Source organism: Canis lupus, chromosome 2, assembly GCF_048164855.1.
Source record: "Canis lupus baileyi chromosome 2, mCanLup2.hap1, whole genome shotgun sequence".
NCBI classification, from domain to species: Eukaryota; Metazoa; Chordata; class Mammalia; order Carnivora; family Canidae; genus Canis; species Canis lupus.
In genome coordinates this window covers 43,007,842-43,035,050 of record NC_132839.1, presented here as the reverse complement: position 1 = coordinate 43,035,050, position 27,209 = coordinate 43,007,842, and the positions used below count along the sequence as shown (strand labels likewise).

Below are 27,209 nucleotides of genomic sequence, written 5' to 3'. Positions count from 1 at the left end.
GTCCTCTATGTGCCAAGAACTGTGCTGGACAGTTTACCTGTGAGGGCTTTTAATTCTGTCTCCTCTAGTTAAGTACGATTTTAATCCTCATTGAACAGAGGAGGAAACTGAGGCACAGAGTGGTCAAGAAACTTACTCAGGATCAGACAGCTCCGCAGGGGCAGACCCAGGATCTGAATCTGGCTGGTAATTTTAATTCTTTTCAGTGATGTTCTTACATAAGCAGAAGTCAGAGTTTCCTGGCAATTTAGGTCCTTACAAAACATCCAGAACATATTCCAGGGTTTTCTATTTCTCATAAGAAATAGTTTAGGAAACCAAAAGCAAACATTCTAACATGGAGAAAAATTAAATACGTTTGATATTTTGTTTGGTTTATCAGATTTACTTAAACTAACGTGGAATAAAAAACATGAGTTGGTCAGAAACCAGTATCTTCTGACATTAAGCTCTTTAGTCAGACACGAAGATGTACAAAGGGAAAGCCCTGCCTGTCCATCCCTAACATTTCTCCTGAATTTCTCCCATGCTCTTGTATAGGAAAGCCTGACTATGGCTACAGAATACAAATGCTGACTTTGAGAGCCAAATAAGCCTGGAACCAGTTAAAGGGCTTTCCCCACCGAATAGCCCTGAAGACATCCTGATAAGCGCTCCAGAGACAGAAGGAGCTGGCAAAGCTTTACACGTTTTATTGGCAATGATATGAGTTAAGTGCCAGGGATGGGGTGAGGGGTGTGGAGCAGTGAAGGCATTGATGATGCAGAAACAATTTCTTGGTAGAAAGATGAAATCACATAGGAGCAGAGAAACTGTAAACTGTGAAGTGTGTGACCTACCTCGGTGCATGGGGAACTTGCCTGATGCTAAAGCCTATCATGTCCTTTGTACTGCGATCCATTCCCAGCATCTCTGAGCAAGGATTTGGGATGGCGCAGGTGCTAGACTTGGCAACTTGTCCATGCAAATTGACTGTCAGGTTTTGAGGAGCCAATGATAGAAAGAAGAGCCAGATTCTTTTTCTAAATGAAGCTTTCAATGCCATTTATAGCCTGATTGGGGAAACTAGAGAGAGACGTGCATGAACTTGAACGGCAGGTGGAGAGGGCCATGGAAGAGAGATGCCACATGGGTGGACTGACTGTGTCAGTCTGTTAAAGTTAGAACAGCTTTATGGAGAGGGATGAAGGAAAAATAGGACCTGGGTGGGCTGAGGAGAAGGCATGGGAAACTGGGAGCCCAGGTGTGAGGTAGGAGAAGGACAGGGTCAGCCCTGAGGGTTCATCTGACTCTAACCCAGAGAGTAGGAAGGGAAACAAGGCATGAGTCACAGGATGGGCTGGTGGTGGTGGAGAGCTTTCATGCCAGGCTCAGGAGTTTTGATTTTCTTACGGGGAGTAAGAAGCTGGAGAAAGTTCTTGAGCAGGAAAGTAGCAAAACTAGAAGATAAACTCACACAAATGGCAGAGTGACATTTTACTTTAAAAGGCATTTTCCTTCCCAAAGATCACCTTCCTGTTAGCACAGGATTCTGCTCATGTATGGGTTGTGACCACATCCGGGGTAGTCTGAGCACAGGGCCGTGCTCATGCCTGGGACTGTCATCGGGCCCAGCCTTGTTGGTCAACTCTGGCTAGAATCCAGAAAGAGGGCTGCGACCAGGGTGAGCACCGTGCAAAGCTACCACATTCGGTTGGATGGGTTGTGTCATGCACAGGGGCAGGAAAATGAGGACAGCTGAAATCCAGCCTGTGTGCCGCTCTCCAAGCAATGTGCTCTGGCACAAGCTGCATCGACCTGAAGAAGACACAGCTTTTTCTATTCTTACCAGGGCACCAGAAGGGCTGGCAGGGGATTGAACAAAAAAAGCCAGTTTGCTATTTTAGCAAAAGGTTGAGGGGAACGAGGTACATCTTCAGTTCAGTACCACTGATGTGGGTGACTAGGGCAAGGGCAGTGAAGTGTGGCATCAGTGACAGACACCAGGGCAGGATACCAGACAAGAACAGGGGGGAGGGCAGATGCCCTGTGGTAGCCAGAGCAGTCAGGTGACCCACAGCCAAGCACCCACCCACCCATCTGCTCATCTGGCTAACCATCATGAGCAAGAGGATTCCTGCTCTCACAGAATTCAGTCTAATCACGGGAAAGATAGTACATATCCACACAAAACTTACTATTCTCATTATATTGTTTATTATTCCTATACCATGCTTACCATATTGTTTTTAAATTTATTTATTTGAGAAAGGGCGAGAGCCTGAGTGGGAGAGAGAGGGAGAGGGAGAGCATCCCAAGCAGAGCCCAATAAGGGGCTTGATCTCACAACCCCAAGATCATCACCTGACCCGAAACCAAGAGGTGGATGCTCAACCAACTGTGCCACCCAGGCACCCCTTATCACATTATTATGTCAAAAGGATTCTATGATGAACAACAATGGGAAAAATCTAATGAAGAGTGGGGAAAGGAATCAGGCAAACTGATGAGTCCTCAAAGATGGATCTGCATTAGCTAAATCAGTGAGGATTAGAAAAGCCAATGTGGCCAGAACAGATTAGGGGAGGGGGGAAAATAAGACTGGAAATGTCAGCAGAATCCAGATCATGTGGCAGGTATTGTGAGACATACAGGATTCTGATTTATTTTAAGGGCATTGAGAAGCCACTGGAGTATTTTGCAAACAGGGGTTCATGGATCAGATCTGCATTTTGAAAAGATCACCATCACTTCCTTATTCATAATGGATGAGAAAAAGGCAAGAGTGAAAAAAGCAGCTGGGGGACCAGAGTCTGAGTGGTCCAAACAGGAGGTGATGATTGGCAGAGGTGGATCTGGCAACCAGGACATTTTAGAGGTTAAAATGACTGATGAGCTGGAAGGGGGAAGGCATGATATGGGCACACTCCCCCTCTTCCCCTCCAGGCTTCTGACCTGAGTACTCTCCAGAGAACTTCTACAGATATTCTAGAATGTGAGGTCCTTGGAAGGCCCCTTTCTACTTAGTTGAGTGATCCAGAAAATCATATAAGCTCCATTTGTTATGGTTACTGTCGTCCTACTTTGGCCTGAGGAACATGGATGCATCTAGATTAAATACCTATTTTCCAAGGGGTAGTGGAAGGGGAGGCGGCGGGGGCATGAGGTGACTGGGTGACGGGCACTGAGGGGGGCACTTGATGGGATGAGCACTGGGTGTTATACTACTATATGTTAGCAAATCAAACTCCAATAAAAGAATATACAAAAAAACCCCCCAAATAAACCCACGTTCCGTAAGCTCATATCAATTGAGAGAACGGTGCGGGGAGTTAAGGGCTAGAACAGAGCTGTGGGGGGAGGTCTACAGAACAGCAGAAGAAATAAAGGTTTTTTATCTCAAGGATTTGCCTTGATAGGTTAAAGTTGAAAACAGATATACCTATATAAATCAAGCCACAGCAAGTGGCTTTCTGGTAGCTGGTTTTGCATGGAATAAGTTTCCAAGGGTTTAATTAAGTGAAAATAAACTCTGGGTCATCTTCCATTTTGACATAAAGCATATAAAGCATACAAGCCATAAAAAAGCATGCTTGTATGGTTCAATGGACCACGAGCTGTAACTTCTGTGCTGCATAGTTCTCACTAGATATGTAAATTCCATCTATAACCCAAAATGAGAGAGGAATCAGGCATATTATCTACCACCCCCTATCCCAGACATAACTGCAGGCTATGATAATCAGGGTCTGCCCATTGGGTTTTCAAGGTTTCTAGTCCTTTAAGATCCTTTGTGGGGGGGGTGAGGTGCATGGCATTCTATTCTCATGAATAGTTTGCATTTCCCCAGACTGAGTACCTGGGAGCTGCTGAGAGAGGCCACCTGGCTTTATTTATCCCTGTCCCAATGGGAGCTTAGCACATGCCTTGGACATGTAGGCTTAATAGCTGCTTGCAGAGTAGAAAGAGTAGCCCTTTTTTTTTTTGTTGTTGTTGTTTTGTTTTTTTTAAAGAATTATTTATTTATTCAGAGAGAGAGAGGCAGAGACAGGCAGAGGGAGAAGCAGGCTCCATGCAGGGAGTCTGATGTGGGACTCGATCCCGGGTCTCCAGGATCACGCCCCGGGCTGCAGGCTGCGCTAAACCGCTGCACTACCGGGGCTGCCCAAGAGTAGCCCTTTGTATAACAACTCATGTAAATTAACTAGTCAACTCTGATCCAAACTCACTTACCTCTTTTTGTCCTATGACTTGTAGAAAATGGCAATAATCATCTTGAATTGAAAGAAATTTGGCTTTTCCCATTCCTTCAGCATCCTTAAGATTCGCCATGCTCTCTTGAAAATACTGCTCGGCCACATCTGAAGAAAAGTACCATAACAATATTTGAAGATTGCTTGTAGATTTGAAATGGAAACAGGATCAATATGCTTTTAGTGGTGGCGAACTATTTGAAAATAATAAGTATTTAGACAAGAGGACCTAGTTAATCTACCTGTTTCTCAGCAAAGATTTAGGTCTCAGAAGGATACAGCAATTTACTTCCCTTGGTTTTCATACATTTTAGCTCTCCAGCAATATGGTAAGCAAAGCTAATGCAAACGGGGAAAATAGTCCCCAGACCTGAACACATTGGTATAGTTTTCCGGTTGATTAACCATTAATTCTTCCTTTAACTCTGGTTGCTGTTCACTGAGGGGAGGGCTCCAAGGGTCCACTTTAATGGACTCTGTTATCTTAGAACCTAGTTTTACAACATTAAAATTTGGGAAAATATGGTTGATATGCCATTGAAGGAAGAAACTCAATCATTCCAAACATATAAACATACTGATTATAATACAATGAAAGTATTTTTAAATATATGCCAATCTTGAAAGCAAGAAAAGGAAAACCTCAGGTATAGAAAATGAAGCAACTGGAAGCCAGAGCAGTGAGTGGAGGCTGAAGCAGAATGGTCCATGAGGGTATGAGAAAAAAAGGTATATTCTATAAGAGTAAGGACTGGAGATGAGGCCTGAGGACTCTGTGTGGTAGGAAGATGGAACAGAGCTCCCTACAAAAAGGCAGCGCGGTAGGCAGAATTCTAGGATGACACCATATGCCCCTCATCTTTGTCTAATTCCTCCCCTGTGATGGTGAGTGAAACATGCTAATATGATGAAATATTACTCCTGTGATGAGGTTATGTGAGAAAAATAGCATCTGAAGCTGGCACACCACACAGGGGGCAGGTGCATGTGTGAGGTCTCCATCTGCATCACCTACTTGGTTTGGAAATTCTGAACCAAGAAATTAACTAGGAATGAGTCTGAAACTGGAGAAATCATAGGGTACCAGCATAGAGGCTAGCAAATTTATTCTGTGAAGGATCAGATGTATATATTTTAGGCTTTGGGGGCCACCTGGGCTCTGTCTCAGGTATTCAACTCTGCTCTTGAGGCATAAAAGCTTCCATAAATGTATGGTAACACATAAATGAATGGTCATGGCAGTGTGCCAAGAAAACTTTATTACTAATACAAGTGGCAAGTGGGGCCAGCCACCCCTGCTCTAGCAGAGGAAAATGCGGTATCTTTCTATCTTGGGAGCAAACATGGGATTCCCCCTGAAGCACCTGCTGTGGACCACCTTACTGCGACACATGACAAGCATACAACTACTGCCAGAGAAGATTATGACCCACGTATACAGTGGTCTACTCGACATTTCCTCTTGAAAATCTCACGTGTATCGTGTAGTGCAAATAGATATGGGCAAAAAGATAAAACGTAATCTTCTGCTTCTTTACATTCTTCTACATGTGCTTATTTCCCCCTTATCATCTCTAATGTTGTATTTGTGCTTCCTCACTATTTTGATTAGACCAGCTAATGTTTTATCTAAATTCATGTTTTTTCCAAAGTATCACCCCTTGAATTCATCTTTCTCATATGGTGATGTGAGTGCCAGGTGCTTCCAGAGCGGCCTGCATGAATACAGCACTCCAGAACTCACGGAGGAGCAGGAATTGGGTCAGCCTGTGCAGCGAGAGTGAGTGTTCCCAGGGCTGCACTTTGAGGTTGCCCAGGTTTGGGCTCTGCCTCTGCCACCTGCTAGCTGTGTGCCCCCACATCACTGACCTTAATGCCCTTGTCTGAAAAGGGGGAAACTAGTACCTTCTTTATAGGGTTGTTGACAGGAGTAAATGGGTTCATGCATATAAACAACTGAGGACATGCCTAACACCTAGTCCATGCTCAGTAAATGGTAATCATTTAAATTCAGGGACAGCTTTGAGGATCGTGGTCATGGACCTCTCTTGCTCATGCCAGGAAGACCAGCAGGCACACCAGAAGCAGAGTGGGACATTAAGACATTACGAGGATGAGAGCTCTATGAAGACAGAGTGGTCAAAACGCAGAGAACACGGGGCTTGTGTGTATTGCAGGCATGCCTGGAGAGTTCTGAGAACACCTAAAATTCACCCTGATCATGCTCCCTTTAGAAAGGAAACAAGTCAACATCTGCACAACATGTCTATTGAATCCAGTCCACCTAGAGAAAAGTTAGGCCTGAGAATAAGGAAGTTTCATTTCTCCGCAAGGTCTACTTTGCTTGGCACCTAGGCCATTGCTGGATGGAAGCAGGAATTCTGCTGTGAGGTGATGTCTTCTGGAGAGATCTCAGCGCCAGCTGCACTGCCCCTCCCCCACCCCCGGAGTTTGTAGGGAGACAGAAGTTGATTGAACTGGAGTTCCCTGTTCCTTTCTTTCAATGGGGCTCTGTCCACTGCAAGATCAGCAGGTGTATCTCTGAGTATTTACTCAGAAGTTTCTCTTGGTAGGAGAAAATTCTACCAAGTAGAAAATCTCTTTACTTGAGTAGACTCATGGAAGAAAGCATTGCAGATTTAATGCTCCAACTAAGTATTAATTTTGGCTACTCTGATAATCTTGTGACAGCAAATGTGAGGATGATGTGGCATTTATTCTGTCGATTTTAAAAGCATTAGAGAGATGAACATGCCAGGTCTAAAAATTAACAAGGATAATCTGGAGTGGAGGACTCTGGCTATTTTGATTTTCTGTCTAATTGGGAATTAGCCAAAGAATCTGAGCTCTTCTTCTAGAGTAAAGATCTTTCTGAGTCTTTGTTCCCCTGAGATGAGTCCATACCACCGAGACTGACAGATGTCCAGGGTGTAGGAAGGGGTTGCGGCTGGAAGAGGAGGGACTGAGTTTCAGACCCTAGGCTTTAGCAGAAGTGGTGCCCCGCTCAGATAACGGGGCAGGCAAGAGGGATGGGAAGCATTTCCCTCCCCTTCCTGAGTAAGGAGCTGGTCTCTCGGACACAGGAGGACACAGCTGTGCTTAATACCCTTCTAGCCCCTTACTTGTAATGTCCTCTCACCTCTTAGGATATCTTCCTCCCAGCAGTCATATGCTGACCAACTGTCCCCCTACAAAGCACCCCACTTAAGTTGGTCCTCTAGCCCTGAGTACCACATGCCCCCTTCCCTTAGCGTGGCTGATCTCACAGAGATGCTGTGAGAGAGGACGTGATGCGGCTCAGCCGAACTCCAGCTAGTGCCTAAATGGCCCAACCTCTAACTTGGGAAGGCCTATTCATACTTTCCAAAGAGGATGCTCGTTAGCATGCATGGATCTCTGGAAGAGGGAGTGAAAGGAAAGGAGGACGGAGGGAGGGAAGAAGGGATTAATTACTGAAATTAAGGTTGGGGGGGGGTGACTGAAGTGAACACTGTGAGGTCCTAGGCCAGGTGGGATGGCAGAGCCACTCTGCCCAGAAATCTGCTCTCTGCAGGTGCCACCTGCAAGGTCGCTCATCAGATGGAGTGAGGATGGAGGAGGGGTTCCTGATAGCTGTTGTCCCATACAAGTGGGCCACACGTCAGGCATTATGTCAGGGCCCTTGTAGATCAGCACAGCCTCGAGCTGGGGAACAGAGGAAGGTGTAGGCATCCACTGTGGGTGACTTCCCTGTCTCTAAATTTGAAACTACTTTTTCTTTACCTGGGATACAGGAAAATTGCTTTATTGCAAGACCCTGATGTATTTCCCTCACCTGTCTGACCCCCAAATTAGGTTTTTGAACTGGGAACCACATGATCAAGTCTTTTCAGGGAGAGCAAATTTATCCTGTTATTATAGCTAAGGAGTTACTCCCTGATGAGCAGTTTGTTTTTCCGGGGGTGGGCACACCATTGGACGTCCATCTCGGACAGGTGACAACAGGATTTTCCAGAGAGATGGAAGGTCAAACAGGGTGGGGAGATACCACATACCCCTGCGCCCTGAAGCCATGAAGCGCCAGAGATTTCAGTACTCTTACAATGGCCATCCCTAACTTTAAAAACATCTTCTAGAATCATCTGCAACCTGATGCCTGTGGCCTGGCAGGAGATGAGGTCATTTTCTAAAGCACAGAAGCATGACATAGCTTGTAAATCTGAGCCCTGGTAGCACAGGTGTTCCAAGGCCATGAATCTTCTCCCATTTCCACTCCAACACAATGTTTAGTTTGTCTGTGAGTTAGAGTGAGGGAGGAAGTGTAGCCTGGTGGGCAAGGGGGCTTAATGTCTCCTGGAGGCCCTGCCGACTCTGTTCTGTCTCTAGTTCATATACAGGCAAAAAAAAAAAAAAAAAATCCCAGGCTTTGTTCAAAGTGCAAGAGGATTGCAGGGTTACAATCTGACATACTGGAGGTTAGAAGGCTTTTAATTCCAAAAAAATTCAAAAAAAAAAAAAAAAAAAAAAAAACCAAACAAATTCCAGTAACCCTGGGCTCATTTTCTTGAGGCTGTGCTAAGGCAAGAGCTGAACAGTGAGGATAGCTTTCATCAAGAGGGAGGCCTGCGTGTACAACGTGACAATTATCTTTTGTTAACAGTCTTAGGAAACAGGCTGTACTCCATACTCACTGTAAAAGCATTAAGGACCATAGGGAATCTAGCCTGGTAGTAACCCAGAGGAGCTCCATCACCTAGCAAACAAACAGACTAGACCCATTTAGACATTATTGGGGGGCTGCCACAGGCTCTGCACAGGCAGCTGACGCGAGGTCACCTACTAGCCCTGGTGGGGGTGGTGGGTGAGGGTGGCCTGAGGGCATAGGAAGCCCAAGTCAGGCTCGCCCCTCACCTCAAGGCCTTCAGTGGTCCACACTGGAGACCCTTTTTGGGAAGAACACTTTCAGAGGCCCTGGACATGGCTTCTGAGTGGCAGACCTGCCTCGGCTTACTAGCCGGGCAATCCCAGGAAGTCCAAAGCCATCTCTGAGGGGCAGGTTGGCATCAGTGGTTTCTTCACCACCTACTGAAGATAGTGGGAGGCAGGGTGAGGCTTCTTCTTTGGCCTCGCCCACCACTTGCTCTCTACAGCTTCCCCTATCTCACATGGTCTTTGGGGCACAGAGTAGGCATGGATGCTGACATCTGCTTGTGGAGCTCAGAGGCAGGCCAGGCCCAGGATGGCTGGGCATTTTGTAACAAGAAATGGGCCTTGCCTAGGAGCCAAGGAAGGGTCCCTCAGAGCACACAGGGCTCAAGGGGGATGTGCAAAGGCTGAGGAGGGAAGGAGGAAGATGGTGAGGGAAAGAATGAGGAGGAAGAGAGAGAGGTGGCTGGGTGTTGCCAGCCATGGCTTACACTCATTTCCCCCAGCAGGGCTGTGCCACACACCCCACCTGGAGGCCTCTCCAGGTTGGAAGTGGGGTGGGGGAAACAGTCAGGGCAGCTGAGGAGGGCCACAGGAAGGTGAAGGACACCTGACTGTGGCTTCTCTCAGGTGGCTATGTTACCTGATAGGAGTCCATCAGGGCTGGGCATGTGTGTATATTCCAGAACCTGTCTGACTTACTGTCTCCATGGGACACACGTGGCCCAAGAAGTATCCATCACCCAGGGGACATGGAATGAGCTGGGGGTGGGGTAGGACCCAGAAGGGAGGCAGGCTGAGAAGGAAGAAGGAAGGAGGAGGAAGAATTGAGAAATGGGAGGATCGTGGAAGTATATAAAATAAGAGACATCATTAAGACACAATGTCTATTTTATGTCTGCTGTGAAAAATGTGGGGAGAGCCTAGGATAAGTGGGGGCCAGGGAGATTTATATATTTGTGCATAGGGAATTACACCTTGGGAATGCACCCCATGCTCATGAGTCTGGTTCACACAGCCAGGGATCCCACCCCCTGTCCCCAAGGCTCCAACAGAGCTCCTTCCATTCTGCTGTGTCTGGACCCGACAGAGCTCAGGCTGCAGATGGAGCCACTTCCAAACAAGGCCGCCTGTGCTCAGCAGGCTCTGCCTCTCAAAGGTTTACACTGAAATGCACTTGGCTTCTGCCCATTTCATTTTAATATCCTTTAGGAGAAGAGTTATAAACACAAGGCCAATGCCCTCAACACTTAGCAGGGTTGGGAGAGCTGTTAATACCAAGTTTGTCTATGGCTGCTCCGGGATGCAGGCCAGGCTCAGGTTAGTGACATTCCAGGCGCCTGAATTGGAAGTCCTTATGCAATCACAATCCTTCGTGACTTCTAGGGCAGTTTTGTCTGCATAAGGAATGCAGGAAAGGCACAGAGCAAAGGGATTAGCTTGAGCATAGAGCCTGAAACACGCCAGCTTCTTGACCAGAGACACTTCATTTGTCAGAGGGCAATGCCTTCAATGGGCATTTAGCAAGCAGGCTACGGAGAATCCCCAAATGAACAACTTTTCTCATTAAAGATTCTAAAAAAAAAAATCTGTACTCTGCATAGACAGGTTTAAGCATAGGGAAACTGAGCTGAGGTCCTTATGCACTTGGATTTCCTGGGCATTTGGTGAAACATGCAGATTTGCTCCCAGGGGATCTGGCTGTGATTTCTGAACTTAGTGACTAAAGTCCAGGTCATAGTTCTGCCATCCTGGGTGAAAGCCAACTAGTGTGCGCATGTGTATGTGTTTGAGGGGGTGGCCTCCTTTAAGTTGTCAAAGATAAGTTCCAAACTTAAAAGTTTAAAAGGGGCACGTGCAGCCCTTTTAATATAGCCCTCTAACTCCCCCTTGCTGTAGGCAGCAGAGGCCTAGCCTAGAGAGCCCCCAGCCATGGGTGGGCTTCTTTTGTTCCTGCTGAGGGGGCATAGGCCTGTGAGGAGGTAACAGAGGGAGGACATGAAACACCAGGCTCCCTGCAAGCCTCCCACAATGGGGATGCGCCTGCCTGCTCCCAGAGCAGCTCCTGGCTGGGTGAGGCCCTCGTTCCTGCTTCCAGAGGCACACTAATTTTATGCTTGGAACATGGGTCTTCTCAGCCTGCACCACATTCAGGCACTGTGGGTAAGAGCCAGAACAATCTTTGTATCTTAAAATGCTGGAGGAGCAGTCGATTTTCCATAGCCTTTCCTATAATTGCCATCAAGGGAACTAGGATTCTGATACATATGGTTTTCAATCTGGTTCACAGAGTGGGAAGAGTTGGGTGGGGGGATTCTCTTTGCCTGTGTTTGTTTCTGTCGTGCCCATTTTGATGGTCGGTTGAAGCCTTGGGGACAAGGGCTGTACTGCCCTTTGCACTTGCTCCAGGGCTTCATGCTGCTGCCCAGCAAGCAGCTGTTGTGATCTAGTTTCACTGCCCAGTTTCACTTAGCGCTGACTTGCCTTTAAGGCTTCAGTAAATTTTCTTCCTGATGGCACCAGGGTGATAGCCATTTCATGTGTTTTCTGATTCATAGAAGCTGAGCCTGAGAAGGGCTTGTCTAGACACCCTATGGACTCATGGGGACTGTGTCCTTTTTTGGGCAGAGCAGTGAGTAGACAATACAGTTTGACCGAAGTGGCAGGTAGGGAGAGTGGGCTGTGTTAGCTCACTTGTAAAGTGGGAGGTCATGTCCTGCCTTTAAGTTGTTGAAAGGGTTAAATGAGCACATGCATTAGAGTTCCAGCACCTGCATACAGGGCCAGCTTGACTCCTGCTACTATTGTCACCGTTAACATGATCTTACCATGATTCCTGCTACCTACATTTCTAGCAACCAGTCCACTCGGCAGAAGTGACCCCCTTTCCCTAGTCTAAAGCCAATTGCAGCTCCATGCTCCTGAGGAAAGTTTTCTTCCATCTCTACATTCCTCCTATAGTTCAAATTCTGACTGGCAAGTCAGCTTGTGGGGTTCAGGCCACCAAAGGCAGAAGGGGAGCTGAGACCCTGTCCATGCTCCTAGACTGGCCCCCACCCATCTCTCTGGGCTGCCTCTGCTCTTCTCATGTCCTTCCTCTGTCCCAAATGCCACAGACTCCTAAACAGGCCTAAAGGGAGGCAAGCAAGGAAGGAGAAGGGGCACGTGCAGCCCTTTTAATATAATATAAAGTCAAGAGCCTGGGTTCAGGGGCACCTGAGTGGCTCAGTGGTTGAGCATTTGCCTTTGGCTCAGGTCATGATCCCAGGGTCCTGGGATTGAGTCCCGCATCAGGTTCCCCACAGGTATCCTAATTCTCCTTCTCCCTCTGCCTATGTCCCTGCCTCTCTCTCTGTGCCTCTCATGAATAAATAAATAAATAAATAAAATCTTTTAAAAAAAAGTCTAGGTTCAAGCCTGCTACTCCCTGGCTATGCACCCTTGGGGAAATTACATAATATCTCTGTGCCTCAGTTTCTCCACCAGAAACTGGAAGTACTTACACCAATCTCAGGGAAATACTATGGGGATTAATTGATTTAACAGATGTAACTGGTTAGAACCATACCAGAATACACCAGGAAAGCATTAGTTGTTACTATTACTATTCCTGTGTGAGGTCACTGAATTCTCAAAGATCTTGTTATTACTGTCATTCTCAGTTATAATACACTATATTTAGACTAAAAAATGTAAAAAAAAAAATATGGATTATCTGCTTCTGTGAATCATGCAAAGCAGAGTGGCCTAACTTTGCAGCTAGAGGGAAAAAACATTTCAGGACACAAGTTCTACTGGACCTGACCCAATCCATCCATTTATTAACTAGCTGAGATGCTGGCAAGCTGGAATCCTTCCAGGCATAGAGGGTCTTTGGGCCTTGGTCTCCTCTAGCTGTTTGGTATTCTCTTTCTTAGACTTCACCCAAGTGAAGTCACCCCATCCCCACTCCACCAGTTTAAATGCTCAGAACTCTCCAGTTGTCTTGAACCCACGAGCCCCAGAGGATGGCAGGAAGGATCTGACAAGCACATTACACACCTGCTGTCCAGGTCAGACATTACACATCTGACCCTCATGCTTCTTTTGCCACACTCAGAGCCAGAAACATATTTGAGTTAGTTCCCATCAATTATACATAAAAATCTAGATTTTTGCCTTCTCTTGAAAGAAGTGACAGTGATAGGCTAGAGCCCAGAGATCACTGCTCACTTAATAGGGCATGGCCTCTCCAGTTTGCTACAGTCCTCAGTGCTCTGTATTGTCTCTCTTATGTTACAACCAACAATAGCTGCCATTTCCAATTGCACTTGCTGCTCCTACTGTACTGTCAAGACTATCTGTGTCACACTGCTTCTGTGGTTCCGAGAGACACGTAGATTTGTGACTTCTGCTAGTCAGATTTCCGTCAGACATGTGTTGGCATCTTAACTGTCTTAATTATTGGCAATGGAAGGTTCTTCCCTATTAATTCCTTATTAAAGTAATTTTCAGTACCAATAACCTGGTCAAAAAGACCTGCCGGCTCTTGGAAGGTTCTGAAGTCGATTGTCATATATGGAGTATTTCAGAGAGAGAGAATCTGAAAGTTTGCCTGCCTTCTCTCTCTATTCCTAGATAGGCTGCTCTGAAAAGGTCCTCAAAGCTCCAGGAGACCAGAATGAGGAGTCTGTAAGGCAGGATGGACAAGATGGGTAAACCTCGATATACATTTCACCAGCTCCTCCCTGGACTGGAGCCCCTGCCTGGCCCTGGGATCTGTGCAGACCAGGCTGCTCACAGAGGTGCCCCTTCATCCTTGCCTGCCCGCCAGCCTCTATATCCTAGCCCAATTCTTGCTTCCTGGACCCCAACTATTCTGGATCTCAATTTTAGGCCTGTTGGCACATTGGATCTTATTTTATTACAGTACATGATTATTTTCATCTTATTGGAATACACCCCTTGGTCTTCTTGATGATGAGTTATACTCTGTTTCTGAATATTCTGATAAAAAAAAGTCACTGGAATATGTGTTCTCCATCCACAGAGGCACACTGTATGCTCTGTGTCCAGAATGCTGGATTAAAGAACTCCCCAGGCTCACTGTTCTACCTATTTCATGGGGCTAAGAAAAACCATATGAGTCATAAATGGCAGCTTCCTCTTGGACTCCCAAAACCACGTAAGTTCACGCTGATGGAAAACTCAGTCCTGTGAAAGTCTGTGGGCTGGGATTCTGACAAGTCAGGTCTGTTGCCACAGTAGCGCCACAACAATTTTTAAAAATAGATCACCTTTGAAAGCAGAGCAGATTTCCCTGTAATCCCATCATAGATTCTCTGGGGATCTTAACAGCTCCGTTTGGATGAAGATTCACTGTATTTCAAAGTAAAAGATTAGAGAAAGGCCGAATAGGACAGAAACCAAAGGCCACTGGTGAAGCTAACACAGTGGCACAGCTATGTATGGCCATGTAAAGCCACCAAAGCTCGGCAAAGGATCGCGATGTCACAGCTCAGGCCACCTGCTCACCCCTCCTAAAGGCAGCTGGTTTACAGGCCCAGCAGCATGCCTGCAGGACAGGCAGAAAGCAGGCAGCAAGGGACGCCCACAGGTTTTGCACTCACCATGGTGCTCGGGTCTCCCAGAAGCGATGGAAGCGTGGGCGACAAAATGTGCGGAGACTGCTGCCTCCTCTTGAGAGGGGTTTTTGCTTAGCACGATGAGATGTGCCTGTCATCAAGGAAAGAAGAAACATGTCTGTGTTGGCGGCAGCAACAGGGAACTAACTGTTTTTGCAGTGATAAGCAGAAAGCCAAGGAACTTCTAGCTCGTTAGATGATTCTTAGGAACCTGGATTTTATTTTATTTTTCAAGATTATTTGAGAGAGAGAGAGAGAGAGAGAGAGAGAGAGAGAGAGAAAGGAGCAGCATACTCTCCACTGAGCTGGGAAATGATGGGCTAGATCCCAGGACCCTGGGATTATGACTTGAGTTGAAGGCAGGTGCTTAGCTGACTGAGCCACCCAGGCGCCCCAGACCTGGATTTTTTTTTTTTAATTTTATTTATTTATTCATGACAGACACAGAGAGGGGGCGGGCAGAGACACAGGCAGAGGGAGAAGCAGGCTCCATGCAGGGAGCCCAACATGGGACTCAATCCCCGGTCCCCAGGACCACACCACCACAGGTGGTGCTAAACCACTAAACCGCTGGGCCACCCCCAGACCTGGATTTTAAAAGCATTGTGAAGTAGAGAAAGAAAGGCTGAGTCCAGATGGTTTGAAGCTGTGAGCAGGGCTCTTCCGTAAGTATATCATTTAAAAGTCTACTCCTGAGTGTGGTATCAGCCGAGGGGATATGAGGAAGCTGGGAGAAAGGTTTCAGGAAGGAAGGAGATGGGTTATGGAGTGCCAGTGCTGTGCAGAGGAAGTGAGCAAGCACAGCCCCCTGCCTGCCCTCAGCTCAGAAGGGGGACTCAGTGAAGGTATTAGCAGCCTCTTCAGTGCCTGATCCAGCAAGACAATTAGCCTGCATCCTCTTCAAACTGGCCCATGGGGCTGCCTGAGCACAGAAAACAGCTCAATTCCTTGAAAATAAAGCCCAATTTAAAATTATTTAAGAGAAAAAAATAAAGCCTATGATCCCATGAATATAAAATAATGATAATCCTCTCAAAAAGAATACAAAATATGTTTCTCCAAATAAAAAGATATAAAATAAAAGAGAAAATAAATATATGTTGAGAAATATATAAGTATACAATATACAAGGAGAAGATATATACTCATTTGACTGTTGACATTTAAGTTTTTAAAAATGCTATTAGTAATAAGGTTATATTCATTCAATAAACACATAATGACCGATCACCTAGGGCAGGAGAGGCCAGGAGCAGAGTGTGGGCAGCAAGAAAAGGCCCCATGACTTTAGTGAAAACGCACTAATTCGAGATGGTGGGTAGTTCCCAATTAATTGTATTGGGTACTGTGAATTTTAAAGGAGAAATGCCAGATTGGGACAGGCAAGACATACTAGTAGTAACTAAGATTCCTTTTTCACTTGTAATATCGATTTTAATTCTCCCTCCTTTTTTTTTTTTTAAAAAAAAAAAAGCTTTTATTTATTTCTTTGAGAGAGAGAGAGGGAGAAAAAAGAGAGAGAGAGAGAGAGAAAGAAAGCGAGCAGGAGCAGGGGAAGGAGCAGAGGGAGAAGCAGACTTACTGCTGAGTGTGGAGCTCATTGCAAGGGCTGGAGGGGCTCCATCCCAGGACAGATCATGACCTTGGTGGAAGGCAGAGGCTTAATCACTGAGCTGCCCAGGCGCCCCTCAATTTTAATTTTCTTAACAACTTTTGCTATCCATGTTTTGTAGATGAGAAAGCTGAGGTTGCAGAAAGGGTGACTTGCCCAAGATCGCTCACAGCTAATAAAGGATGGAGGTAAGACTCTGACCTTGATACTCAGACTTCAGATTTGTTTTTTCTCCCACCTGGACCCCTGGTGGCAGACACCACCAATTGATGTCAGCACACTCCCCCAGAGAACCTATTCATTCAGCCTCTAGGAGCTAAGATTAGTCCTGGGGAGCTGGTCTAGGAGATAAAGCCACACCATTAGAACTTTCTAGTCCAGACCAAGCAGTGAGGTGGCAAAGTCATAGAGACTTGGTCCTCTCATGATCAGCTGAACACCATTTCTGAGTTGATAATCAGGGTAGATGCGAGACTGTCACTTCATTTGTCATATGTTAAAATTAACTGAGTTACTTGCTCTAGACTTTTTATGACAGGGGCTACTGCTACTCCAAATCAAGATTGCTGGTAATAACTTTAATTATTGTGTTAGAAAAACCAGAATTTCATATTCATAAATGTTAAGAATATCCTTTGTCTTAAAACTACTTTTATTATTATAGGACATAAATAAATTGAACAAGTAATTTTGGTGACCTCCCAATTAGTCATTATCCTCAATTTGGCCTGAAGCTTTGACTGGAAAGCGCTTTTCAAATAATGCTCACTCCAAAAAGTAAAGACAATTGGAGCCACAGGGATAGAATCAAAGCATCACATGTTCAGAGTTTGCAGAGAGGACAAAAGAGAGAGGAAAAGCCTGCCCCACCCCAAATGCAAACTGAATCCTGTTTATTTGGTGTTTTCCCTGGTTAACTATCTCCACAATCAACCACTGAGGAGGGCACCCAGCAATGCCAGAAAACATTTAACTCATAATGTTACAGAGACTTTTAACACACAGTACTTTAGATTGATTAAAACCCAAATTCAAGTTTAAAAAGATTTTGTATTTGTTTTCCACTCAGTATTATAATTCAAGGCAACGTCAAAGATAGGTATCTATCAAAATTATTTTCAAATGAATAATTACACGTTCTGAAAGTTCTGTAGGTCACCTTTTGCCTTTGGAGGCAGGAAGCAAAATCTTCCAAGAGCAAAATGCTCACAATATCAAGAAAGTGGATCCTGAGAGCTTAAGGGGGTCTGAATTTCAGAAAAAATTTCATAACCTCAATATTTTTCTGTGAGATACTAATAGAAGCAAACATTTATTATTCATTTTTCAGAAACTCAATCCCTGATCTAATTTATATTTGATGTTCATGAAGCTTCTAAAAACCATATGCTGGTTTAACATTGAGGGAGTAGTGGGCAGGAAAGGGGAACCATGATGTTTAAATTGTGCAAGATTAGCATCTCATTGACTCAGTAAAATTAAATTCAGTTTAATTTAATGCAGTCCTATTCAATTTACCTTAATTTTTAAATGTTTTCTACATACCAGATTGTGTCCTTCATCACTCCTGAGGCCTTATCATAGCTTATTCTGTGCTACCTCTGGACCACGCAGCTCACAGACTGCCCCCCACCCCCTGGCTCTATCATGTCCTGCCACAATCAAGTCCATGCAATTTCTAGTCCTCTATCCACTGACTATCCATCACCTCCTTCTCACTATCCATCTGCCCCCTCCTGTTGTCCCCTTCCCTTCTTGGCCAGCTCGGAGCTCACCACCCCTCACTGTTGATATAAAAAAAATGCCCTCAACTTCTCTGAAGCATCATTTCAAACAGAAAAAAATGAAAAAGGGGGAATCATCTAAATATCCATGAGAAGGAAAACGAATATATTGCGGTTTATGTATACAGTGATTGAACTCTACCTATGTATGTTAACATGGTTACATTTTAGAAACATCAGTGAGTGGAAAAGTAACTTGCAAAAGGTTGCAAACATCATGGCACCATTGAGTTTCAAGTCTCTGTTTTGAAGCAGAAAGCAAAAACAAAAACAAACCCAAAACTCTTTCATTTCAAACAGAATCTTCCATGTTCTCTAAAATACAGAGCAGGTAAGGGTGGAGCTGCTCTTACTGGAGCAGGTGGAGAGGGCCTAGAGGCTCACCCAGCTGCCCCCAACTGGCTGCCCCCAAAAGATCTTCCATGGAACCCGAGGGCTCTGGGTGATGCAGGCTGAGAACCACAGCTCCACACCATAACAGGAGGCCTTCTCAGGGAGTAAGTGCAAAGGCAGTTGACAGAGCTAGTGATTAGATTACCCAATTTCCCAAACAAAACCACTGTCCACAGTTCTGGAACAATACTTTGCTTGCTAAGAGAATACAAATATCCCTGTTGTATACATCTGAGAGCATTTAAGGACTAGTCATTAGTGTTAACAGAATTACAGGAGCCATGCTTGCCTCTCTGGCTTTTATGCAGGAGCCCAAGTAATGGGCCCTACTGGGGATGTGTGGTTTGACTGCATTCATTCCTCATCATTTATTAATCTCCCAGGGCTCAAATTTCTCCTCCCATCCTTTGTTGATTTCAGTATTTTATGGTGATGTTTATCAACTGTCATCTTGAAGCTGAGAGGGAGCGTTTAATATTCCTAAATCTCTTGAGCTGATAGCATGTTGTATTGGGGGAAAAACAAAAACAAAAATCAAACCTTTAATATCCCATTTTGAGCCAGGTCCTTAATCGAAAAACCTCATTCACAAGACAAACCACCTCCAGCTCTGCCAAGGTACAGAGTGGCTGTTCCCTCTGGTCTTCCTAAGCATTTCTGGGGGAAACCACGGATTCCACCGCGCCAATCCAGCTGTCAAGAGATACAGCCAGAGCTAGAGCTGGCAGGCTCTTATCTAGCTGAGCCTGTCCCCTTGGATTTGTGAAATGTGTAATAGTTCTTGAAGAGAAAACTTGATGACTAGTAAAAAGGATGTTTCTATTTATGCAGGCAGACCCCATTATGTGAACACTCAACTTAAAACATGCAGGGTTCTGATGGCAGAACCCCAGCTCTTGGCAAGGAGGGAGGGATGGATTCTTTTCCCATCTGGCAATAACTAGGGGATCACTGACTCAGAAATCTCCTCTCCCCTAGCAAAGTGAAGAGTACACAAGTAGCTCAAGGAACATTTGCGGATGTAAACTGAGTCTATTTACCCTGGAGACATGAACACTCATGGGGAAAGCAATAGAAGTCTCCAACTTACTAAGTGTACAGCTGAGGGCTCACACTAGAGAGGACAGTGGGAAGGCAGAAACTCACATTGATTAAGCACCTACTTTTGTCAGGCATGGTGCTACGTGAAATACGTACACCTGCTTGCTCACTTAGTCTCAGAAGGAGTGGTTAAGAGTGATGTCAACAGCCCAATTTGTAGATGGGAATATGAAGCCTCCGGGATTCATATTCATATTCATATTAAGGTCTGTGATTTCCACCTGCATCCTCTTCTAGTTTAACATTTGGTATTAAAGAGTAGAAGTTATAGAATGATGATTTTCTAATCAAGGTAATGAGAGTCAGAGAAATAGTTGCTAAGTAGCAGACACAGCCCATAGGTTGAATGGGCTGGCAAGCAGGAGACTGAGCTGCCATATATGTGGGTCCCAAACGGGCTTCTGAGAACTTACTGTAGAGGGACACCATGATGTGGAGTTAGGCAGTGGGTGATGGATGGAGCAGATGTTAAAGGTGCCCCACGTGTCTGTGTGTCTGCTTTGATTCAAGTCAGTGCTTTTTTTTTTTTTTTAAGATTTTATTTATTTATTCATTAGAGACACACAGAGGCAGAGACACAGGCAGAGGGAGAAGCAGGTTCCCTCTGGGGAGCCCAATGTGGGACTTGATCCCAGGACCGCAGGATCACGCCCCGAGCCAAAGGCCAACACTCAACCACTGAGCCCCCAGGCATCCCCAAGTCAGTGCTTTAATTCACCCGAAGCTCAAGTTCCCTTGTCATTGGGAGGTGTAAGCCTGCTGCATTTCTTTTATAACTGACCGGCTGTGCAGCTACATGGCTTTTCCTCTTGGCCTTGCCAAAGCTGGACACTCCACCCTTCAGCTTCGGGCAGATGGCCTTGGACAAGACAGGCTCATGTTGTAGCCCAAGGCTGCCACTTCCTTTCATCTCCTATCTCTGGCCAGGAGGGAAACCTCTCATGGCACCTACACTCATGGTCTGGGGCAGCCAGAGAGCCGTGGCTAAGTGAAAGATGTTGCTGGGACTCTCTGAGGGCTGGGGGAGTAGATGAAAGGGAAATCACTGGGTATAGAGGGCATTCAAAAAAATGAGTTTCAAGGGCCCCAGACTAAGCCAGTTTCTTTTAATAGAGAGAGTCCTCAGTGGCAGCTCTCCAGTTGTCCCCAGTTGTCAATTTTAGCTCCTCCCAAGGGCTGGGGAGTAAAGGTCCTATTCTCTGTAAGGGTTAGCACCAAAATAGACATGCTGGGAACTTAGACTTTCACCCTCCTTTTGGTTTTAAGCATGTGTTTTCTTAAAATGTAGTTAGATTTTTTAGATTATAAGAGTAATACTGGTATATAATATTGAAAAATCCTAAGTGGTAAGTTAAAACATCCTCTCCCTTCTGTCTATGAGACTCCCCATCTTTTCTCCATTCCCAGTCTGACTCCTTATAGCTATCCCTATCAAGCATCCTATATGTTCTCTCAGAAATGCTGATATGCTTATACAAACACACACATATATAGGCGCATGTTCTTAAACACACACACGTGAGATCATACCCTGAATCTACCATCCCCCAGAGCCTCCCCCAGCTCAGCTCCATCTGCCACTACCCTCTGGGCTCTGCCACACTGGCTCCTCCCCGCTCTCCTCAATCTTTGGGGTCTGTCAGAGCTCTGTTGGGAGTTCTCACAGCACCCGGTACCTCTTCTCTAGTGCATGTCACAGTTGCTATTCTACATTCATCTGTGTGATTATTCAGGTAAGGCCTATGTCATTCCCTGGGCTGCGCCTTGATGGCAGGACCCTCCATCATGGTCCCAGTATGGACCATTTTGCCTGGCACATCATAGGGTCTAACCAGTTGTTGACTGAATAAACATTCTGGTCTACATCTGGCTTTTTAAAAATAATAATGCACTTTGGGCATCTTTCAAGTCAGAACGTATACACACATCTCATTCTTTTCAGTGGTGCTATGGTGTTCCACCACATGGATTTCATAACCAGTCCCCCTTGATGGATTTTAAGAGTATTTCTAATTTCTAAAGGCTCACTATTGTCAAAGACACCGTTTCACTGCTTATACATCTTTGCACATGTGTACATATCTATCTGTTGGGTTAAGTTTCTAGATGTGAATCTGCTGGTCAGAGGGTCAATGCATTATAAGATATCAACTGTTTTCCCCCAAAGTGGTGTCAATCCCCACTCCCAGCAGTGTGTAAGGATACTTGCTTTCTTGTACTCTTCCCATCATGGGGCATCATCAAACTCTTTTATTTTGCTCCCAGCAGGTGAAAAATGGCCTCTCCTTAGTTAAATGCATTTCCTTAATATCAAATGATATTGACAATTATTTTTGTATGGTTATTGGCCATTTGTAGTTCCTCTTCTGTAAACTGACCATTTCTGCCTTTTGTCTATATTTCTGTTGACTTGTCTTTTTCATCTACATTTTTAAAAATATTTTTTTATTTATTTGAGAGAAAGAGAGAGAACATGAAAGGGAAGGGCAGAGGGAGAGAGAGAGAGAATCTCAAGCTGACTCTCTGCTAAGCATGGAGCCTGATGAAGGGCTTCATCTCAGGATCCTGAGATCATGTCCTGAGCCAAAACCAAGAGTCAGATGCTTACCTGACTTAGCCACCCAGTCATCCCTCATCCCCAGTCAAAAGTTTTATAAGAACTTTTTCTATATATCCTTTCTTTGATATTTATTTCTTGACTTTGTGATATCCTGTTACAGAGAAAAAGTTTGTTTTTATGCCATCAAATTCATCTTTCTCTTTTTTCTTTCTTGTCTCTCTGTCTTTCAATCTATACCCGTATGTACATATGCAGAGAAAAGATATTATAAGGATCACCACTGGTTACTTCTGGGAGCAGAGGCCTTGGACGACTTGTAACTCATTTCTTTGTATTTTTCTGCATGGCTTGATTTTTTTTAATATAAAGAGCATTATCATTTTTTATGAAAAAGAACAGTTACTTAAAAAGAAACAGTATGACACCTGGATTTATATCATCCTTAGAAAACATTTATAAGGCACAGAATCATAATTGCATTCTGTATCTTTTGTAATTTTAAACAGGAAAGGCTAGCATTTTCAGAGATTTGGGAAATTATAAAAAGCACATTATTAAGCAAATACACAGCCATGAACCAGAACCAATAAGAGGTGTTGCCATTTGCTGTGGCATCTGAAGCTGGCAGGAGCCCTGTGTGAGCACCTATCAGCCGTCACTTAGGTCTGGCTGAGGCTGATAACCTGCCCAGAGGAACCTGAAGCCAGATTTTCTGACCTCAAAGCATTTGGAGTGACTGATAAATTAGTTCATGATACTTTGTGAATCAAACTTCCCCCAAATTTGGGAACTACTGAGAGGCAGAGCTACCCTGAAAACTGAAAAGAAATATATGCAATTCAACTGTCAAGAGATGGAAAAAAGCAACGAAGCTCATGTGGCGTTCATTTATACCCCCTGAAAACACACCCCCCCCAAAAGCATTCTCACAAAAATGAAATCCTGTGATTTTCCTTTTGGACAGGAAAACAAGGGTCTATTGCCAAAATCTGCCATGAGTTGTTTTAGGAACAATCCTGCCTGCAGGTTTCCTCACAGACCCCTCCTCTCAGACCAATGGGGGCCAGGGCAGCTGGTTCACCAGCCCCTGGGACCACTGGCTTCTCTGGGTGGTGGCTCCAGGGGCTTGTTATTTTTCTCCACTTTAAAAAAGGGTTAGTTACTAAAATACTTTGGAACTTGTTGACATTCTACAGAAAATAAAAGGTCTTTTCTCTCTAGGCGTTTCTCTCACTCTAAAGGAATGAAGAGTGGAAAACCGGAGGAGAAAATAAACAAAACCCCTTTTCTTTTCGTGCACTTAATAAATGGCTCTTAGGCAAGGGCTCTCATGGAGAGCTGCACCCATACCTTTCTGTATCTAGGTAAAGCTAAAGCTCTTAAAGAGGAGCCTTGATACATGTTTAATAATCACTGTTAATAAATAAAAGTAGTTTATGCTGGCAACATGCCAAATGGTTCACAAAGCACTTTCCATTTTGAACCTTTGAACAGTTCTGTGAAGTGGATAGGGTCTTTTGTAGGATTGTGTTTTTTGTGTCTTTGTGTTTTTTGCTTTTTGTTTTGGAAAGGTTAAATGACTTGTATAATCACACAGCTGTCAAACAGAAGAATCTGGACTCCCACTCAGATTTTCTGACCTCACATCCAATGCTATTTCAACTTCACAAAGCTATCTCTCTAATAATGATTGGTAAGTATTTATTTAATCTAATAACCCTCTAATCTTTATTAACCTCAAGAATAAACAACAATAAAAGTCACCTATTAAACTTTACGGGTATTATAAAAATGAGTGAATTACCCTTTAACTCAGAGATATCCTTCTAATGTAAGATGCAGAATCAAATGTAGTGAAAGGAAGTGTTGAAAATGTGAAAGCATTAAGAAAGCTTTTGCATGGCAGAAAAGCATTATGAAGCCACAAAAAATATATTAGAACTAATAAATGAGTTCAGCAGGATTGCAGCATGTAGGGTAAACATATCATTTGTATTTCTACACACTAGCAATGAACAGCAGGAAAAGGAAATTAAGAAAAAACACTTTTGTTTCTAAAAGCGTCAAAAGAACAAGATACCTGGGAATACATCTCCCAAAGGAAATATAAAACTTATACTACAAAACATGATTGAAAGAAACTAGGGAAGAACTAAATAAGTAAAGATACCTTATGTTCACGTATCAAAAGCCTTAATATTATGAAGATGTTAATACTTTCCAGTTGAAATACAGCCTCAGTGAGTCTTTTTTCCCAGAAATTGATAAGCTTATCCTAAAATTCATATAAAAACATAATGAAGCCAGAATAGCCAAAACAATCTTAAAAAAGAGTAAAGAAGTTGGAGATGTCACACTTCTGGATTTCAAAACTTACCATAAAACTTGTACATGAATGTTCATAGTAGCATTATTCATAATATCCATAAACTTACTACAAAACAACAGTAATTGAGAGTGTGGTACTGGCATAAGGATAGACATATGGATCAATGGAATCAAATCAAAAGTCCAAGAGTAAACCCTTACATTTATGGTCAATTGATTTTGACACAGGTCCCTCCCAAGGTAATTCAGTGAAAAGATAGTCCTTTTATAATAAATGGTACGGGGACAACTGGAAATTCAAATGCAAAAGAATGAGATTGGAGTCCTATTTTACATCCTGTAAAAAATTAACTCAAAATGGATCAAAGACCTAAATGTAAAAACTAAAACTTTAAAACTCTTAAAAAGAAACAGATACAAGCTTTCATCAACTTGAATTAGGCAATGGTTTTTTAGACTTGAGGCCCAAAGCATAAGCAACAAAAGGAAACAAGGATAAATTGGACTTCACTGAAACTAAAAACTTTTGTGTTTCAGAGGATGTGATCAAGAGAGTGAAAAGCCAACACAGAATGTGAGAAAATATTTACACATCATGTATCTAGGGTCTAGTATCCAGTATGAAGGACTCCTATCAGTCAACAATAAAAAGACAAATAACCCTATTAAAAAGGATGGGAAAAAGATTTGAGTAGACATCTTTCTATATAATAGATCTATATAAACTGATGCAAAACATCATGAGTCATTAGAGAAATTAAAATCAAAAGCATGGTGGGATATCACTCCATATTCACTAGAATAGTTGAAATAAAAAGGACATAGTAATGTGTGTTGGTGAGGATTTGAAGAAAGTAGAATTCTCATGCATTGCTGGTGGGAACATCAGATGCTGAGGCTGCTCTGGAAAACAGCTCAGCAGTTCCTCAGAAAGTTAAATATTGTGTTACCACATGACTCAGCAACTCTGCTACCAGCCTTACATCGAAGAGGACTGAAAACACATAACCATATAAACACTTGTATGTGAATGTTCGTAGTAGCATTATTTGTAATTACCATAGAGTGAAAACAACACAAACATACATCAACTGATGAAGAGATGAACAAATGTGATCTATCTGTATAACAGAATACTATTTAGTCATAAAACAGGAATGAAATAGAGGCACCTGGGTGGCTCAGTTGGTTAAGTACCTGACTCTTGATTTTGGCTCAGGTCGTGATCTCAGGGTCGTGGGATCAAGCCTTTCACTGGACTCTGTGCTCAGTGGGGAGTCTCCTTGAGATTATCTCGCTCCCTTTCCCTCTGCCCACCCCCCATCTCATGCATGCACTCTTTCTCTCTCAAATAAATAAAAAAACTCTCACTTTTTTTTTTAAGGAATGAAGTATTGATACTTGCTAAGCATGGATGAACTTTGAAAGCAATATGTTAGATAAAAAAAGTCAGACACAAAAGGCCACATATTTATAGGATTCTATTTATATGAAATGTCTATGGTAGCCAAATCCATAGAGTCAGAATGTAGATTGGTAGTTACCAGTGGATGAGTTGATAGAGGAAATGAGAGAGTAATTCATACTGGGTGCAAGTTTCGTTTGACATGATAAAAATGTTCTGCAATTAGATAGCAGTAATGCTTGCACCACTTTGTGAATATGATAAAACTACCAAAATGTACACTTTAGAAAGGTGAATTTTATGGTATATAAATTAGCTCAATAAAAATACCATGAAAAAAATGCAAATGACAAATTGGGTGAAAATATTTATGACATATATCAGAGATAAAGGGGCTCTTAGTATGTGTAATATATAATGACTTTTAACAGTTAAGGGAAATTATATAAAAATTCTATTAAGTGAAAAAATTCTAATCAAATGATATGAAAAGAAAATTCACAAAAAATATATTAAGAAAATGCACTGACTCTATGAAAAGATAGGCAATTCCATTTTACAGATTAAACAGAGATGTTACTTCTTGCCTATCAGACAGAAAGTAATTCAAAAGCTTGACAGTAGGGGCACATGAGTAGCTCAGTGGTTGAGCATCTATGTTTGGCTCAGGTCATGATCCCAGGGTCCTGGGATCGAGTCCCACATTGGGGACTCCCCATGGGGAGCCTGCTTCTCCCTCTCCCTATGTCTCTGCCTTTCTCTTTGTGTCTCTCATGAATAAATAAATAAAATCTAAAAAAAAAAAAAAAAAAAAGCTTGACAATAAGCTCTTTTGGAAGAGGCTGATGGGGGAAATAAGCAGGCTCTGGCATTGCTGATGGGAGTGTAAGTGGTAGAAGACCAAGGAAGGCAGTGTCCTGCAAAACTACCAGCTTAGGCTCCCTTTGACAGAGCAGTCCCACTTCTAGGAATTTACTCTGAAGATACAACTCCGATAATATAAAAATTTATGTGTGTTAAGATTATTCACTAGAACATTATTTGTAATTACAAAATATCAGAACTGGGCAGCCCTGATGGTGCAGTGGTTTAGCGCCGCCTGCAGCCCAGGGCGTGATCCTGGAGACCCTGGATGGAGTCCCACGTCAGGCTCTGCATGGTGCCTGCTTCTCCCTCTGCCTCTCTCTCTCTGTGTCTCTGTGAATAAATAAATAAAATCTTAAAAAAAAAAAAACAAAAACAAAATATCAGAACCTATCTAAATG

The 27,209-nt window shown here is 43.7% G+C and overlaps 1 protein-coding gene across 14 annotated transcripts in view; it reads right to left on the bottom strand.

Moving 5' to 3' along the window:
• The window catches only part of TTC23 (tetratricopeptide repeat domain 23), a 96,057-nt gene that overhangs the window by 15,918 nt on the left and 52,930 nt on the right, over positions 1–27,209 (bottom strand). For all 14 annotated transcript variants that reach the window (XR_012017029.1, XR_012017043.1, XM_072797293.1 and 11 more), the window contains 2 exons: positions 14,747–14,852; positions 4,213–4,340 (listed from right to left, as the gene is read on the bottom strand). Coding sequence is in view for 12 of the 14 variants with exons in the window: in XM_072797293.1 (XP_072653394.1) it covers positions 4,213–4,340; positions 14,747–14,852 (234 nt within the window). In the remaining 2 variants the exon portion in view is untranslated. The remainder of the gene's footprint in view (positions 1–4,212; positions 4,341–14,746; positions 14,853–27,209) is intronic.